Source organism: Mesoplodon bidens (genome assembly GCF_964165515.1).
Source record: "Mesoplodon bidens genome assembly, chromosome: 3".
In the NCBI taxonomy this organism is placed as follows: Eukaryota; Metazoa; Chordata; class Mammalia; order Artiodactyla; family Ziphiidae; genus Mesoplodon; species Mesoplodon bidens.
This window is the reverse complement of record NC_138178.1, coordinates 29,015,068-29,033,316: the sequence shown is the minus strand read 5'-3', so window position 1 is coordinate 29,033,316 and position 18,249 is coordinate 29,015,068. Positions and strand designations below refer to the sequence as shown.

The 18,249-nt window shown below is 44.4% G+C and overlaps 1 protein-coding gene across 4 annotated transcripts in view; it reads left to right on the top strand.

The window, feature by feature from the left end:
- The window catches only part of WDR37 (WD repeat domain 37), a 56,980-nt gene that overhangs the window by 16,187 nt on the left and 22,544 nt on the right, over nt 1-18,249 (top strand). For all 4 annotated transcript variants that reach the window (XM_081229232.1, XM_081229230.1, XM_081229231.1 and 1 more), the window contains 6 exons: nt 2,450-2,545; nt 2,843-2,907; nt 6,448-6,583; nt 7,501-7,572; nt 11,559-11,603; nt 13,735-13,811. In XM_081229232.1, the coding sequence (XP_081085358.1) occupies nt 2,450-2,545; nt 2,843-2,907; nt 6,448-6,583; nt 7,501-7,572; nt 11,559-11,603; nt 13,735-13,811 (491 nt within the window). The remainder of the gene's footprint in view (nt 1-2,449; nt 2,546-2,842; nt 2,908-6,447; nt 6,584-7,500; nt 7,573-11,558; nt 11,604-13,734; nt 13,812-18,249) is intronic.

The following is an 18,249-nucleotide window of genomic DNA, read 5'->3' as shown; positions in this document are numbered from 1 at the left end:
GTTCTTCTCATGATAATTTTTGTTTTGCTTTGGACTTTATCCTCTTTTTTTAAATGTCTGTTAAGTTTTAAGGACGACATACTTTCCAACTTTCCAGCCTTAACACTTAACCAGTGATTTTGATTCAGAGACTTCCACTTTCTCTGAATCCAGGGATGCTGCCTGGATGCTAGTTTAGAGTTGGGCAGGTTGGGAAGTCCCTGGCACGTCTGATCCATTACCTGTGTCATTCACCATAGCAGGTTTTTTTTTTTTTTTTTTTTTGCGGTACGCGGGCCTCTCACTGTTGTGGCCTCTCCCGTTGCGGAGCACAGGCTCCGGATGTGCAGGCTCAGCAGCCATGGCTCATGGGCTCAGCTGCTCCACGGCAGTGGGATTTTCCCGGACCGGGGCACGAACCCGTGTCCCCTGCATCAGCAGGTGGACTCTCAACCACTGCGCCACCAGGGAAGCCCCACCATAGCAGTTTTTGATGAAAGGTTTTTCTAATTGCTTTTCCCTGGGAATGATTTTCCCCACACGGCTCTCCTTCCCTTCTCCTGCATGTCGTCCTGTCCTGGCAGCCAGATCATCAAATCCTAAGAGGAGGGATGGGGAATTTTCTCCATGTGTCTCTGGAGCTGGTAGCCAGGCATCCACGGCCACAATTAAGAAAGCACAGGGTCAGAAAGGCAGGGTCCGTCTGTGGGCTGCCTTGGCTTCTTGGTCATGATAATTTTTGTAAATTGAAGTAATCTTTTATTTTAGCCGTGTCAGCCTTAGGCCACATGCATTCATGCTTTACTGTCAAGTGTTGGGAAATGAACCTGTCCTTCTTTACGCTCTCACTGTTCCATTATCCTCAGTTTTTGTTATTATTTTTTAAAATAATTTTTTAAAATTTATTTATTTTTGGCTGCGTTGGGTCTTCATTGCTGTGTGTAGGCTTTTTCTAGTTGTGGTGAGCGGGGGCTATTCTTCGTTGTGGTGCGCGGGCTTCTCACTGCAGTGGCTTCTCTTGCTGCGGAGCACAGGCTCTAGGCGTGCGGGCTTCAGTAGTTGTGGCACACGGGCTCAGTAGTTGTGGCTCATGGGCTCTAGAGTGCAGGCTCAGTAGTTGTGGTGTACGGGCTTAGTTGCTTCGTGACATGTGAGATCTTCCCGGACCAGGGCTCGAACCCGTGTCCTGTGCATTGACAGGCGGATTCTTAACCACTGCACCACCAGGAAAGTCCAGTTTTTGGTATTTTTATAGAGCTTGTGTTTATAAAATTTATATTATGCAAATGTAACCATAATCAGGATTTTCATGTTTTTTAAGTTGTTTCCAAAAATTGAATACTAATAAACAGCATTTGCATTGTTAAAATATTTTTCACTCTGGAAGTAATTGGTGTGGATCAGTGGTGAAGACAGTGTAATCCTGTGTCATTTAAACTTTGCTGTTGGAAAATTTAATGTTTTAATATTGGATTCTCTTATAAGTCCACCTTGAAAATTTACAGCGTGAGTAATCAAATAAAAATTAGGTACCGTGTACTGCATCTGATTTTTAAGGGTTTGTTATCAAGAGTTGTAGCAACCTAGGTATTACTGAATTTCCATTGTGATCTAAGGCCTTAGGTTTTTTGAGTTGATGCAGTTTGTTCAAGAAAAACTATAGGGCTACAAACGACTAATGCTGGAGGTACTTGGAGTTTACACTGTCAGTTGCTTAACGGTTTTGGTGGCTTCCTGCTGCCTGTGAACATGTCCAGATGCTCAGGCTGGATCTGTTCCGAGCCTTTTGCCCTCGGCCTTCCTTCCATGCCACCCTCCCCGCCCTCCCTGTAGCCTCAGCACACCGTGGGCAGCCTGGGCGGCGGCAGGTGCAGAGCCCAAGTGTTGGCTGCATGCGTGGCTCATGGGATCTCAGTTCCCTGACCAGGGATTGAACTAGGCCCTGACAGTGAGAGCGCTGAGTCCTAACCACTGGACTGCCAGGGAACTCCCAAATGTTAATTTTTGTTTGTTTCTTTTTTTTTTTCCCCTTGAATTTTTAATCTTTGAGGTATATAATCTTCACTGTGTTCTGTGGTGCCAGGCAACAATAGTTAGGTTTTTTTATTGTATGTTTTTTCCCCCAATTTCAGTGGTCTCAGCTAGACTGTAAGTGTTTCATTGAGTTTTGGACAGTGTCAGAATAACATTTTTAAGTGCACTGAATAAAGTACAAAGGACACGAACTATGTTGAAATCCAAGAGCCCTGCTTGGGGACCCGATAGCACAAGGTCTTTCTGGTGTGGGAAGTGTGGTGGGCTTTTTAATTTTGGAATATGATGTCTTGAGTTTTTTGGAACTCTAAATGTGACGTTGTTTACTGGGATGTCATTCCTGTGTTTGTTTAGACCGTACCAATGTATAACATTTTTATGTGTTCACTTTTGGATTTGGTGACTATACATCAAAAGTACATGTTTTACTTTTCAGTGCGCAGAGAAATCGAGACTCTTAATGACCGTTTAGCTGCCGAAGGACAAGCAATCGATGGGGCAGAGCTGAGTAAGGGCCAACTCAAAACCAAAGGTAAGGCTGCCTTCCCACAGGGCTCGCCTACATATTACGCTCGGAGGGAGTTTGGAATTTAGTGGAGGACAGGACTCACTTCCTTTCTGCAGTCATCAGGACTTGGAATAACGTAATTTGGGTGTGGGTGTAGAAGGAAGAGGAGGTTTCGGGAAGCCCCGTGTCCCATGCCCTAGGCTTGCATCGTCCTCCTGTGTGGAACAGAAGGTGGGGCGAACTGTCTCCCTGTCCCAGCTCTGACGTTCATGGTGCTTAGGTTGTGTGATTGTCTTGACGGTTGGTTCTGTGTCTCTGCAGCCAGTCACAGCACCAGCCAGCTTTCTCAGAAACTGAAGACCACCTACAAGGCCTCCACCAGCAAGGTACGTGTGGCTCTCAGCCTGTCAGGTGTATGTAGGGTGTGCACATATGTGCGATAGAGAGAAACCTAATTTTTAAAAGGAGTATTGTCGGGCTTCCCTGGTGGCGCAGTGGTTGAGAGTCCGCCTGCTGATGCAGGCGACACGGGTTCGTGCCCCGGTCTGGGAAGATCCCACATGCCGCGGAGCGGCTGGGCCCGTGAGCCATGGCCGCTGAGCCTGCGCGTCCGGAGCCTGTGCTCCGCAACGGGAGAGGCCACAACAGTGAGAGGCCCACGTATCGCAAAAAAAAAAAAAAAAAAAAAAAAAAAGGAGTATTGTTGATGTTAAGTGGCCACAGTGCATAGACACCTGGACGTTACCTTTGTTACTGCGGCTGATACATTATGTGTTAGTGTGTTTTTTTTTGTGGGAAAGTATACATTTTGTATTGTTATTTGGCTTGATACGGAGATTCTGAATTTGGGGAAGCTAATAAATGGGTATAAAGCAGTGGAACTTACGTTCTGAGCTGTAGTTACATTTTAGTTCACCGCTTCTTTAATTTTCTAAGTATGATCAAGAAGTGAAGGTCTGTGTCCAAGGCAAATAGAGATATTTGTCATATTTTGCTTTTTTAAAAATTATCTTCTGACCTTCTTAAAGTGGCAAAATTTTAATTATTTGGGAATTAATTTATCTATGGGGGAGTACTGTTATGAAGTAATATTTTGAGGTAATTTTGTGTGCATCACCACTTTGGAGTATTTGGAATAAACAAAAGATAAATTAATTATCTAACCTTAATGAGCGTACCTTACTTTAGCTAAACCTTAGAAAAAAGTTGAAATTTGTGGTGAGTCTGCTGTGAAGGCTATAGTTAATGTTAGCTTTTTACTTTTCCAATTTGCTCTCTTCAGCTTAAAGTTACTTATTATGATATCCACAGTGAGATGAACTGCAATTCAAGGAGCAGCTTCAGTCTTATGCTCTTTCTGCTTATTTGAAAGTCTTTGGTAATTTTTTGTTTTTTAAAAATCTGAATATTGCTGACATTTTTTTGTGTTTCCTTTGAGTACTCTATAGAGTGTAAGTGGCTAATTAAAATTTTTTAATTCTGTATTATCTAGCTTACACTTAGTATTTTTGCAGTTTTTAATAAATTAACATTAAACTACTTCTTTAAAATGTCAAGTAGGGTTATGTTCTTCCTTATCTAACTTCTTGTTATATTGTTTTGAATTATATGTTTATTCCAGTTATGTATATAGTGTATGGTCTTAGAATTCCAAAACTTTGTGATCATTCCTTTTTTTTTTCAATTTTATTTATTTTTGGCTGTTTTGGGTCTTCGTTGTGGTGCTCGGGCTTCTTATTGTGGAGGCTTCTCTTGTTGAGGAGCACGGGCTCTAGGCATGCAGCTTCCATAGTTGCAGCACGTGGGCTCAGTAGTTGTGGCTCACAGGCTCTAGAGCACAGGCTCAGTAGTTGTGGCGCACAGGCTTCGTTGCTCTGTGGCGGGTGGGATCTTCCTGGACCAGGGATCGAACCCGTGTCCCCTGCGTTGGCAGGCGGATTCTTAACCACTCCGCCACCAGGGAATTCCCTGTGATCATTTCTGAAGTAGAGGAAAAAAGGATTATATAGAGTTACCCCTTACCATGAGTAGTAAAACTTAAGAATTGGGCAAAGGTAAAAATATGTACAATAATTACTTTAAAAGAATGTGTTAGACATATTTGAAGCCCCAGTCATTTTAGAGACTAAAAATTCATCTGGATTAGAAGAAACCATCTTCATAGCACCGTGCACCCATCTTAAAGAGTGAAGGTGGACATGGAGACCTAGCGTGTTCTGCCCTGGCCACAGCGTGGGTTCTCATAGTGGAGCCGGGCAGGCTTCTCACTCCCCCGCAGACCCACCCTTCCTGGGGGCCTGGGACGCAGCTCTAAGGCCTGTTGGGGCAGCGCCACATTCTAACCGGCAAACCGCTTTACAGGAACTTGTGCAATTGTTCACACAGGTTTTTATAAAGATAAGTATCTTTTGCTGTGAAAAAGCCTGTTTTGGTTTTTTAGAGCACTTTAAGTTGTATCTCAGTGCAGAATAATTTGGAAGCATCCTTCTGCTTTTCCATCACAAATGGTCCCTGGGAATAATTCAGTCTGTGTTGTGGGCCTCTTTGCAGTTGTAACTGAGTCCACATTTTTAAAGTAGTTCATAGGTGGTAAGAGTGTGACGGACACCTGGAAGCAGCGCCTGAGACTGTTTGCTCAGTATCATCAACTGCATGCCCTCTCCCCATACTCCTCTGGAAATGCAGTCGGCACGAGTGTTGGCCGTGACCCCAGTTTCTGCTGGTCGAGTCGGGGTGGTTCGTGTCTCGTAACAGTGCTGTCTGGAAGCTTCCCACCGCTCACCGTGCGCTTTGCCCCGACCCCTCCTAAAGGCGTCTGAAGGGCACCGGAGGCACAAAAGCACTTTTCCTTGTGGAGGGACCGCGTTGCCGGGTTGGGTGGGATATGAGCTTTCAGAAGGAAGAGGAAGGTGAGGGTGTGAGGTTGAGCAAGGCCTTCTTTCTTTCGGAAGCTCGTATTGTAGCCTGTCCTCCTTTTAAATTTAAACCCAGTCAGTGGAGCCTGTTTATTTAACTTGTGGAAGAGGGGATCTCTCCTTTGTGCGTCTGTTTTAGTCTTAGACTGTATCAGGAATCATTTGAGGGCTCATCCTGAGGTAGTGGAACAGTGGATTGTGTTTTAAGCCTTTATACTAGAAATAAATTTAGATACATTTTTAGGCCTTTGCTAATAAATCAGTGTTTAAAACAGCTCTGTAATACCACCCATTTTTCTTTTTCACTTGATTTTACGGTTTCAGTATTCTGATTAATTTAATTATTCTAATTTAATTAAAAGCTGAAAAGCCATCTTTTATCTTAAACAATCTAGAAACCAAATCTTTGTGTTTAATTAGCATCTTCCTCGTGCACTTATAAAAGAAAGTGAGAATTATTTGCTGTTTGTGTCATACAGGAGCAGAGTGACAGCCTAGTGCAGGGCTGGTGCCGAGCCTATGCTCAGTAACCTCATCTATTACAAGTGTTGTCTTTTGTTTCCTCCCCTACCTTGGACTCTTTTCCTCCTGATAATATGTGGTTGGTATGAATTACCAAAAATAAAAAAGCACAAGTTCCCAAATAATAAGAATAATTAGTGTTAAGGGTTTGGGGTATACCTTCCTAAGTTTTTCATGTCCTGCTACATCTTTTTTTTTTTTTTTTTTTTGAAAATTTGGATATTTTGTCTGATGGTTTGGATTTGTGGGAGAGGACATGTAAGGTACACAGGTAGGCAAGCATTGGAAGTAGGGGGATCGTGGGGTTCTCCCGAGGCCTTCATAAGGACTTCCTTCCTGCTATGTGAGATCCAGCTGCACCTATGTTGTGTTGCTGTAACATTTAAAATTTTCTATTCAGTGATTTATGCCTCTTCAAGACATGCTGTCTTATTTTTTTTTTTTTTAACTTAAACACATTCGCTCAGTAAATTCCCATCACAATTTCAGATTGTCTCCAGCTTCAAGACCACCACGTCCAGGGCAGTGTGCCAGCTCGTGAAGGAGTACATCGGCCACAGGGATGGCATCTGGGACGTCAGTGTGGCGAGGACGCAGCCTGTGGTGCTGGGGACCGCGTCTGCCGGTGAGTCCACACCAGCCTCACTGCTGGCGGGCGTGGCCTGCCCTGGAAGCGGAAGTGGCCGAGTGGCGTTGAAACCTAAGCATGTAGAGGAGTCCGCCGTCAGGAGCCCCAGGGTGGCGTTAGAGAGACCCCCCTTTCTCCTCACTGGAGAGGAGATGCTTTTGAGAGCTAGTTAAGGTGCGTAACCTAATAACCCTTCAGAAAAAAATTCCTAAAATTAAAAATGTGCTCACTTGTGGAAAATGACTGCCAGCCTGTGAAAAGTTACTCACTAGCTCCTACCTTTTATAGTAGAAATAGGAAATGCTAACGTCATTAGAATGATGAAGAAAGTTTTTTCTTTTGTTTAAGACTGTGTTCATATATGAGCACCCCAGATTGTTTTGGAAATTACAGTTTAAGAAAAGAATACAGAGACCCTTTTCTGGTATTTCTGAAATCTCACTTGGAAAATCGGCATTTTGTTTCGGGTTTCCCTTATTAAGTCTCCTTTTTATCTTTTTATTACCCAGAGAGGAGAGGTCCAAAGAGCGTGTATTATCTCAAATAATTTGTAACTGGTTTTGGATGCTACTTGCATTTGAATATAGCTTGATATTCTGAAATGTCTTAATATTTCAACAAAATAACGAGCCCTTGACTCAAGTAACCCCTGTGTCCCAAGTCCCCAGCCTGGTGCCGGCAGTGCACGGTGCCTACGCATTCAGGTCTCTAGGTTCCCCCTGCCGGTTCTGTGGCCTCGGACGGGTCACCGGCCCCCTATTCTCTCGGATCAGTTGGATCACAGAGGAGTTTGAGCACAGTTGTACGAGGTACTGGTGGTGACGTAACTTCTCAGTTTTAGAATTTTTATCTTCCTCTTTTATTAAAAAGACCATAAAATCGGCAGCTCACTCATGTTCATTTGAATCTTGCAGATCACACGGCTCTGCTGTGGAGCATCGAGACGGGGCGGAGCCTCGCCAAGTACACGGGCCACGTGGGGTCAGGTGAGCAGTGGGACCACGGGGTGTCCTCTCAGAGGGAGGGCCGGGCCTCTGCCTCTGACTGTGTGAGCTTCATGAAGGGGCAGCTCAGCTCCCTGAACAGCGTCGTCCCAAGGGTGGCGTAGAAAGCCGGCCAGTGCATACTTTGGAGCTGGAACATGTGCACTAGCATCACGAACTGTGTTCCATTGGGAGGGTCCTCGGGTGCAGAGGTGCTTTGTGTGTCAGCCCCTGGGATCCTGGTGGGTGTGGATGTGGGGCTTTTTCCTGCGGGCACCGGTGGGCAGATGTCTCTGTTCCTCCCAGCGCCCCGGCTCCAAGCCATGTGTCACGCTGCCCTCGGCTCCCTCACCCCTGCAGACAGGCTTGGCGGTGGTGTCCGCCCTCCACCTCCAGGGTTAGGTGTGTCCCCCACGGACTTGGGTGAAACCCCTTCCTCTGCGTGTCTTCCGTCCTGTTGGTGGAGGGAGTACCTGCTGTCCCGTCAGGGCCGTGGCCAGGCTCCTCCTCCTCTTAGGGCTGTCCCTGTCGCCTCAGCATGAGAACCAGCTTCTACCTTCCCATATGGAACGTCCCCCCGCCCCACATACACTCCTGCCTCGTCTGCCGTCCCCTCCTGCTGGGACCCACTGTCTTCCCCCAGGTCTGTGTCTGGGTGGCTGCTGCTGCCTGCAGTGGATGTGACAGGCTAAATAGACAACCTAGAAACTAAAGTGTTAGCCAGCCTGCGTAAAAAATTCACAGCAGTCTTCTGCTCATCCCTCCTCACTCCTCATTTTCACTTCTCAAAAGGCGACCACTTTTAACAGTTTTAAATAGTTTGCTTTTTTCTTCCATTTAAAAAAGTGGTCTATCTTATTATTTCTTAATTTTGGAGTTTTCTACAAGGAAGTGACTCTTTCTAAGGAGAAGGAGATTGGCCTGCTTCCTCCCTCCATCCCTCTGTGCTCCTTGTCATCGTGAAATGGTTACGGCTCAACTTCCATTTAAATGGATGTTCAGGTTTTACGTACTTGTGGCTGCATCCATATAGTTCACAGCTCCCAAGCACGTACCTTACTTGGAATCCCCAGTTTTGCTTCTTCTGAAGGGAATAGTGGCCTTTTATTTTGGCCTCGTTCCATGCAGATCTGCCTGACATGTGGCATTCCCTGCGTGTCTGTGTTCCTTTGCTGTCACTCTGGCCCCTCCCTGAAGCCTCCCCTCCCTGTGACAGTTGGTACCCAGGGCTGTAGCACAGATGCCTGCAGTCTACCTCCTGTGTCCTCCTGGGCTTTCTCTCCACCTCTGTCCTCTGTCACCTCCTGTCTTCTGGACCCTCTTCTTTCTCTTTCTCCAGGGAAGCCCGTCTTTCATTAGCTTCTTTCTTAAAGGGTCTTACAGGAAAATTTTGAGACTATAAGATGCTTGAAGAATGTATTTTACCTTTACACTTGACGGGTGGTTTGGCTGAGTGTAGTCTTCTATGTAGGAAGAGATGAAGGTAGTGCTCTGCGTACCTTTTTTTTTTTCTTTTTAAAATTTTTTTAATTTTTAATTTATTATAAATTTATTTGTTTATTTATTTTTGGCTGCATTGGGTCTCTGTTGATGCGCACAGGCTTTCTCTAGTTGCGGTGAGCAGGGGCTTCTCTTGTTGTGGAGCTCGGGCTCTAGGTATGTGGGCTTCAGTAGTTGTGACGTGTGGGCTCAGTAGTTGTGGCATGCAGGCCTAGTTGCTCCATGGCATGTGGGATTTTCCCAGACCAGGGATTGAACCTGTGTCCCCTGCATTGGCAGGCAGATTCTTAACCACTACGCCACCAGGGAAGTCCCTGACTTGTTTTATCATAGCTTTCAGGATTGATATTAAAAGTCTAATAATGCTCTTTTGAATCTTCGTCCTTCGTAGGTAGTTGGATATTTGTCTCTTGAAGACTTTAGGATTTTTCTTTTAGGTCTTCTTAAAAAAACATTGTGTTGGACATTTGGTGGGACTTGGCAGTCTAGAAATGTACCCCCATGTCCACTCAGTCACCTGCAACCACCCCCGTGTCCACTCAGGTGCCATCACCCCTGTGTCCTGTTGGCCCCCTGTGGTCACCCTTGTGTTTGCACCCTGGTGTTTCCCGGGTGCCTCTTCTCACTGTCTTCCGTCTCTGTTGCTATGAGTTTGTGCCTGTTTCTTTCTAGACTTGTCGTGCACTTGGAGGAGTCTGAGGAGAGAGCAGAGCACAGGCTGCTTTGCGCACTGTCTTTGTCGTGTTTACGCCCTGCTTCTGCCTTTTCCACCTGGTGGTACTGATTGTGTGACTGAGTTACTGTAACAGAGGGGGGTGTGGAGCCCTGGGGTTTTTAATCAGCACAGCTCCCTGCAGGTGGGTTGACGTGCCTGGCGCCTGCCTCCTTCCTCTTGGGTCCTCTGAGCAGAGTGTGCCCACCTGTGGACTGGCGGAGCTGCCTCCAGAGAGGAGGTGCCGAGGTTTGTGCCCTCTCCCCCTACGCACCCCCAACCCCTGGCATTAGGGAGCCGAGTGGAGCCGGCCAGGTGCGGGCATATGTCTTGTTAGACACACATGATCTTGGAGCTTGTTATAAGGAACTGTGGTCTCTGGCCCCCTCTCTTCTATTCCTCATGTGGCTGCTGTAATTGACATTAGCTGTGCTGTGAATAAGCTGCTGGTGGGGCTGTGGGTTGGCCCGACCTGCTGACTTTGGGCTTTAAGGCCTCATCGCACCCACACGTACTGGGGTCCCCCCGCCCCACGTCTGTGTAAACAGTACTGAGAATAAACTGGCCCTGCAGCTGGTGGTCGTTGGCGCCCACCATTTGCCGGATTCTTGGCTAAGCACGTTGCCTGTGTTCTTCACTTAAACCTCGTGGTCATCCGTGAGATTACAAATGTTCCTGCTTGCATCACTGATTTGCTGGAGTTCACATAGATACCAGAAAGTAACAATTGATGGTTGAAATTGGGAGCATTAATACTGTTTGTTAGTAGTGTTTATTTGGGGCATTTTCTATTTAACATTTTTAAGGCAGTCACAGTTTTCACCAGCTCTTCCCACAGTTCTCTCTGGTCTAGTGTTAATGGTAAAAGAGCATCTTCTAGCATTTTTCAGATTCTTAGAAAAGTATCAATCTAATGGCGTACCTGACAGAGTCTTAGTGGAAGAGAGAACTTGCTGAGGTTTGGGAAGCTCCCTGTACATCCTGTGTCTGGGCTGTGGGGGGTGTGGGCTGGCTCTCCAGTGCCTTGGGTCGGCCTGTGTTGGGGTGACCGGGAGCTGCCGACCGAGAACAGTGACCTCCACCCTTCCAGCCTCTCGTCTGCCTGAGGAGAGCTCCTCGGCAGGCAGGCAGGCTCAGGACCGGTCAGTCTCTGGGCAGCATTGTCATGGGGCCGGAGCCTCCCCAGGACACCTCGGGCAGATTCCTCCATCTGGAGAGGAGACTGGGAGGGTATCATAACTGTCCTCATCTGGTCCCGATCCATTCCTATCCGAACCGTCCCTAGGCCATCAGGGGCTTGCCTTCTCTGAGTTCCTGAGTCTTCTGGAACAGAATAGACTGGGTTTTTGGAAGGGTGGGCTTGTGGGCAGCTGGGTAGGCAATAAACAGTGTGCACTACCATAATCTGCCTCTGCTTGTTATAATTATGTTTTCTTTTTTCATCCTGGTTTATTTTTAACTCTAGTTGACTTCCCTATGTATAAAAAATAGATTATTAATATCCTTTTTCTGTGTAGCCTATTCTTGAGCAGTTTGGTAGTTCACATTTAGTTACTTTGTATTGTACCTCTTTTTTTTTTGGCCACGCCACGTGGCACTACCTCTGTTCTCTTTAACTTACATGTTTATTCATAGTTTAACTGAATTAGGATATTTAATATTGAACTATCATAGTTCCTTTAGTTTTTAATTTAGCTTTGCAATACATACTGTAATTATAATAAATATTGACATGTTCTCATTTTAAACCTGTTTCTGTAATATTTTTATTTTGCAGTAAACTCCATTAAATTTCATCCATCAGAACAGTTGGCTCTCACTGGTATGTTGATTTTGGTTTTTTATTTATTGAACGGTTATTGCTGATCTGAAAACAGTTGTCATCATTCCTTTCTCATCAGTAGCATCAGGATTAGCCACGCCTTTCACAGAAGTTAGTCGTTAGTAGACATTTTACAAATTGCATGAGAAATGAATAAAGAAAACTACACTGAGGGGTACTTTTTTCTTAAATGAGTAGTGGATCGCGAATTAGGTGAACTTGACTTGATGTCAGCTTGAACTCGGCCGCGTTCTCCTGGAGGTCTTTTTACGAATCCCGTCCCTGCCACCCGCTCTTCCTGCTCGCGGGAATGTGCTCGCTTCTCTGACGCCCTGTCGGCACAGAGATGAGGAATTTAGCAGCCCCGAGTCGGGCTCTCTGCAGGCCCACATCTTTACCCCTTCCCAGGCAGTTTTCCTGGAAAGAGCTGTGGTACCTTGGTTTGTCTTCATTTCACATAGTTTAAAAACACCTTGATTATAGGGACTTCCCTGGTGGCACAGTGGTTAAGAATCTGCCTGCCAATGCAGGGGACACAGGTTTGAGCCCTGGTCTGGGAAGGTCCCATATGCTGGGGAGCAGCTAAGCCCGTGCACCACAGCTACTGAGCCCGTGTGCTGCAACTACTGAAGCCCACGCACCTAGAGTCCGTGCTCTGCAACAAGAGAAGCCATTGCAGTGAGAAGCCCGTACACCGCAACGAAGAGTAGCCCCTGCTCGCCGCAACTAGAGAAACCCCATGTGCAGCAACAAAGACTCAGTGCCGCCAAAAATAAATAAAATAAATAAATTAAAAAAAAAAAGCCCGTGTGCAGCAACGAAGACCCAACGCAGCCAAAAATAAGTAAATAAATTAAAATAAAAATTAAGAAAAAATAAAATGACACCTTATATTGAGTTTTTCCATAAAACTGTCTGACACCTGTGGACCCCCATGGTGTTTTGGGGACACGGATGGTAACCTGAAGGACGAGTGTTTGTCTAGACCAGAGGTCAGCAAGCTTTTCCGTAAAGGACCAGAAGTAACTTTTCATCTTGAGGCCACACGGTCTGAGTCACAGCTGCTCAGCTCCGTTGCTACGGAAGCAGCAGAGATGGTGCACGGATGAGGGGATATGGCAGTGGGCAGTGACCCTTGTTTGTGTTTACAGGGTGGGTGGCTGCCTGGATTTGGCCCATGGGCCAGTTCTGCTGACCCCAGGACAGAGGACAGAAGTGGGACTAATCAGTGCTCTTACACTCAAGTCAATCAGGTGGCAGGGTCCTTTGAGGGTCCAGTTTTAACAGGCCTCCCCCACAGAGCTAGTGGATGCCTGAATCAACATCTGGGGAGTAAAGGAGGCCAGGAGTTTAACCTAGTTATGTGGGCCATTTGTTTTGTGGTTGGGAAGACGGAGACCAGTGACAACCAGGCTGGAATGAAGGGGATGAAATTGAGACACGTCAGGAAGCTGCAGTGGGAAATGGAAACAAAGTAGTGGCCTGGAGAGTGGAGCGCCAGACAGGGGTTTGGACAGGATGCTGACTCGGAGGGAGATGGGCAGGTCAGGCGCTAAATCCATTCGACGCCATAAGACACGTGCCGCCATTTGCTGCCTTGGGGAAGCTGTGCAGCCACGCAGAGAAGGTGGGGTTCAGACGGTGCTCTCGTGGGGGCAGTGGAGGTGGCCCTTTCGCACGTCTGTGGGACTGCCTGTACCCCTCAGCTGCCCTCTGTCTTTCCCAAGTCCAAGCATCGCCTTACGGCCTGGCTGGTGATAGCAAGGTCTCAGTATCAGGGGCTGCATGGCCAGCTGTGGGGTGCATCCAGGTTCAGTGAATGGGAACATGCCCTTGAGTTACTGTAGTTTTGGGTTTCTGTTTTCTTAGGTTGGCCAGATGGAGAATAAAATCTGAAACTTGTAAATTTTCTCTGAACCTTCACAGCTTTCCACCCTAAGATGAAGGGGGTTATTTTTATAGGTCATCATTATCTTTGTGTACTTTTGCTATTCTCAGTAGCATTATGTAGTCTCAGAGGTAGCTGTTTAAGTATAGTCAGTCACTTGCAATCCCTCAGGTACAGAACTTAGCAGGAGCCTAGCCAGCGCATGTTTGCACCTCGGGTAATTTCCCCTCTTTCTCTCCTCAGCTTCTGGAGATCAGACCGCCCATGTCTGGAGGTACGCGGTTCAGCTGCCCACTCCGCAGCCTGCAGCCGACACTAGTGTAAGCAGCACATTTACTTACCCTGAAAGCACGATATGGGGTATGTTGGTAGGTTCTGGATGCTTGTGAGTTTTAGGATAAACTTATAATTTGTGTTGTGGGCCGAATGTGTGTGTCCCCAAAACTCATAGGTTAGAGTCCTAAACCCCCATGGGCTGTATTTGGAGATGGGCCTCTAAGGAAGTCATTAAGGTCAAATAAGGTCACAAGGGTGGGGCCCTTATCCAGTAGGATCAGTGTCTGTAGAAGAGACACCTGAGGGCTCCCTGTACCTTCTTGCACGCACCGAGGAGAGGCCATGTGAGGACACCTGCCAGCCAGGACGTGAGCACTCACCAGAGTGCCACCCCCAGCCTGGCTGCCGAGTGGACCAGGGCCGAGTCTCTGTCTATATCCGGGTGTGTTTGCTTTCACTTTCCTTTCCACAAATGTTAAACATTTACATTACTTCTTTAAAATTTTATGGTTAAGTTATACTTCTTAATATTTTATGTATTTGATTTTAGACTTGTCTGTCTTTCATGTGAGATAAATCCTGGACGTCACTGGTGCATGTGATATCATTTTTATGTGGGTAAAGTTTTTTTTTTTTTTTTTTGTGCCTGCTTCCTTCTTTTTTTAAAATTTAATTTTATTTATTTTTTTATACAGCAGGTTCTTATTAGTCATCCATTTTATACACATCAGTATATACATGTCAATCCCAATCGCCCAATTCATCACAGAACCACCCCCACGCCACTTTCCCCCTTGGTGTCCATACGTTTGTTCTCTACATCTGTGTCTCTATTTCTGCCCTGCAAACCAGTTCATCTGTACCATTTTTATAGGTTCCACATATATGCGTTAATATACGATATTTGGTTTTCTCTTTCTGACTTACTTCACTCTGTGTGACAGTCTCTAGATTCATCCATATCTCTACAAATGACCCAATTTCGTTCCTTTTTATGGCTGAGTAATATTCCATCTATATATGTACCACATCTTTATCCATTTGTCTGTCAGTGGGCATTTAGGGTTGCTTCCATGACCTGGCTATTGTAAATAGCACAGCCATGAACATTGGGGTGCATGTGTCTTTTTTTTTTTTTTTTTGCTGTATGCGGGCCTCTCACTGTCGTGGCCTCTCCTGTTGCGGAACACAGGCTCTGGATGCGCAGGCTCAGCGGCCATGGCTCACGGGTCCAGCCGCTCTGCGGCATGTGGGATCTTCCTGGACTGGGGCACGAACCCATGTCCCCTGCATCGGCAGGCGGACTCTCAACCACTGCACCACCAGGGAAGCCCCAACATGTGTCTTTGAATTATGGTTTTCTCTGGATATATGCCTAGTAGTGGGATTGCTGGGTCACATGGTTATTCTGTTTTTAGTTTTTTAAGGAACCTCCATACTGTTCTCCATAGTGGCTGTATCAGTTTACATTCCCACCAACAGTACAAGAGGGTTCCCTTTTCTCCACACCCTCTCCAGCATTTGTTGTTTGTAGATTTTCTGATGATGCCCATTCTAACTGGTGTGAGGTGATACCTCACTGTAGTTTTGATTTGCATTTCTCTAATAATGAGTGATGTTGAGCATCTTTTCATGTGCTTCTTGGCCGTCTGTATGTCCTCTTTGGAGAAATGTCTATTTAGGTCTTCTGCCCATTTTTTGATAGGGTTGTTTGTTTTTTTAATATTGAGCTACATGAGCTGTTTATATATATTAGAGATTAATCCTTTGTTGATACGTTTACAAATAGTTTTTCCTATTCTCATGGTTGTCTTTTCGTCTTGTTTGTAGTTTCCTTTGCTTTGCAAAAGCTTTTAAGTTTCATTAGGTCCCATTTGTTTATTTTTGTTTTTATTTCCATTACTCTAGGAGGTAGATCAAAAAAGATCTTGCTGTGATTTATGTCAAAGAATGTTTTTCCTATGTTTTCCTCTAAGAGTTTTATAGTGTGCGGTCTTACATTTAGGTCTCTAATCCATTTTGAGTTTATTTTTGTGTATGGGTTAGGGAGTGTTTAATTTCATTCTTTTACATGTAGCTGTCCAGTTTTCCAAGCACCGCTTATTTAAAAGACTGTCTTTTCTCCATTGTATATCCTTGCCTCCTTTGTTATAGATTAGTTGACCATAGGCGTGTGGGTTTATCTCTGGGCTTTCTATTCTGTTCCATTGTACTATATTTCTGTTTTTGTGCCAGTACTATACTGTCTTGATTACTGTAGCTTTGTAGTATAGCGTGAAGTCCACGAGCCTGATTCCTCCAGCTTCGTTTTTCTTTCTCAAGATACTTTTGGCTATTCAGGGTCTTTTATGTTTCCATACAAATTGTGAAATTTTTTGTTCTAGTTCTGTGAAAAATGCCTCTGGTAGTTTGATAGGGATTGCATTGAATCTGTAAACTGCTTTGAGTAGTATAGTCATTTTCACAATGTTGATTCTTCCAATCCAAGAACTTGGTATATCTCTCCATCTATTTATCATCTTTAATTTCTTTCATCAGTGTGTTATAATTTTCTGCATACAGGTCTTTTGTCTCCTTAGGTATATTTATTCCTAAGTATTCTTTTTGTTGCTGTGGTAAACAGGAGTGTTTCCTTAATTTCACTTTCAGATTTTTCATCATTAGTGTATAGGAATGCAAGAGATTTCTGTGCATTAATTTTGTATCCTGCTACTTTACCAAATTCATTGATTAGCTCTAGCAGTTTTCTGGTAGCATCTTTAGGATTCTCTATGTATAGTATCATGTCATCTGCAAACAGTGACAGCTTTACTTCTTTTTTGATTTGGATTCCTTTTATTTCTTTTTCTTCTCTAATTGCTGTGGCTAAAACTTCCAAAACTATGTTGAATAAGAGTGGTGAGAGTGGGCAGCCTTGTCTTGTTCCTGATCTTAGAGGAAATGGTTTCAGTTTTTCACCATTGAGGATGATGTTGGCTGTGGGTTTGTCATATATGGCCTTTATTATGTTGAGGTAAGTTCCCTCTATGCCTACTTTCTGGAGGGTTTTTTATTCTAAATGGGTGTTGAATTTTGTCAAAAGCTCTCTGCATCTATTGAGATGATCATATGGTTTTTCTCCTTCAGTTTGTTAATGTGTATCACATTGATTGATTTGTGTATATTGAAGAATCCTTGCATTCTTGGGATAAACCCTACTTGATCATGGTATATGATCTTTTTAATGTGCTGTTGGATTCTGTTTGCCAGTATTTTGTTGAGGATATTTGCATCTATATTCATCAGTGATATTGGTCTGTTGTTTACTTTTTTTGTGACATCTTTGTCTGGTTTTGGTATCAGGGTGATGGTGGCCTCGTAGAGTTTGAGAGTGTTCCTCCCTCTGCTATATTTTGGAAGAGTTTGAGAAGGATGGGTGTTAGCTCTTCTCTAAATGTTTGATAGAATTTGCCTGTGAAGCCATCTGGTTCTGGGCTTTTGTTTATTGGAAGATTTTTATTCACAGTACAGTTTCAATTTCAGTGCTTGTGATTGATCTGTTCATATTTTCTGTTTTTTCCTGGTTCAGTCTCGGAAGATTGTGCATTTCTAAGAATTTGTCCATTTCTTCCAGATTGTCCATTTTATTGGCATAGAGTTGCTTGTAGTAATCTCTCATGATCCTTTGTATTTCTGCAGTGTCAGTTGTTCCTTCTCCTTTTTCATTTGTAATTCTATTGATTTGAGTCTTCTCCCTGTTTTCTTTGATGAGTCTGGCTAATGGTTTATCAATTTTGATTATCTTCTCAAAGAACCAGCTTTTAGTTTTATTGATCTTTGCTATCATTTCCTTCATTTCTTTTTCATTTATTTCTGATCTGATCTTTATGATTTCTGTCCTTCTGCTAACTTTGGCTTTTGTTTGTTCTTCTTTCTCTAGTTCCTTTAGGTGTAAGCTTAGATTGTTTATTTTAGATTTTTCTTGTTTCATGAGGTAGGCTTGTATAGCTATAAACCTCCCTCTTAGAACTGCTTTTGCTGCATCCCATAGGTTTTGGATTGTCATGTTTTCATTGTCATTTATCTCTAGGTATTTTCTGATTTCCTCTTTGATTTCTTCAGTGATCTCTTGGTTATTTAGTAACGTTTAGCCTCCATGTGTTTGTGTTTTTTACGTTTTTTTTTCCCTGTAACTGATTTCTAATCTCATAGCATTGTGGTCAGAAAAGATGCTTGATATGATTTCAATTTTCTTAAATTTACTGAGGCTTGATTTGTGACCCAAGATGTGATCTATCCTGGAGAATGTTCCGTGCGCACTTGAGAAGAAAGTGTCATCTGCTGTTTTTGGATGGAATGTCCTATTAATATCAATTAAATCTATCTCATCTATTGTGTCATTTAAAGCTTGTGTTTCCTTTCCTTGTTAATTTTCTGTTTGGATGATCTGTCCATTGGTGTAAGTGAGGTGTTAAGGTCCCCCACTATTATTGTGTTACTGTC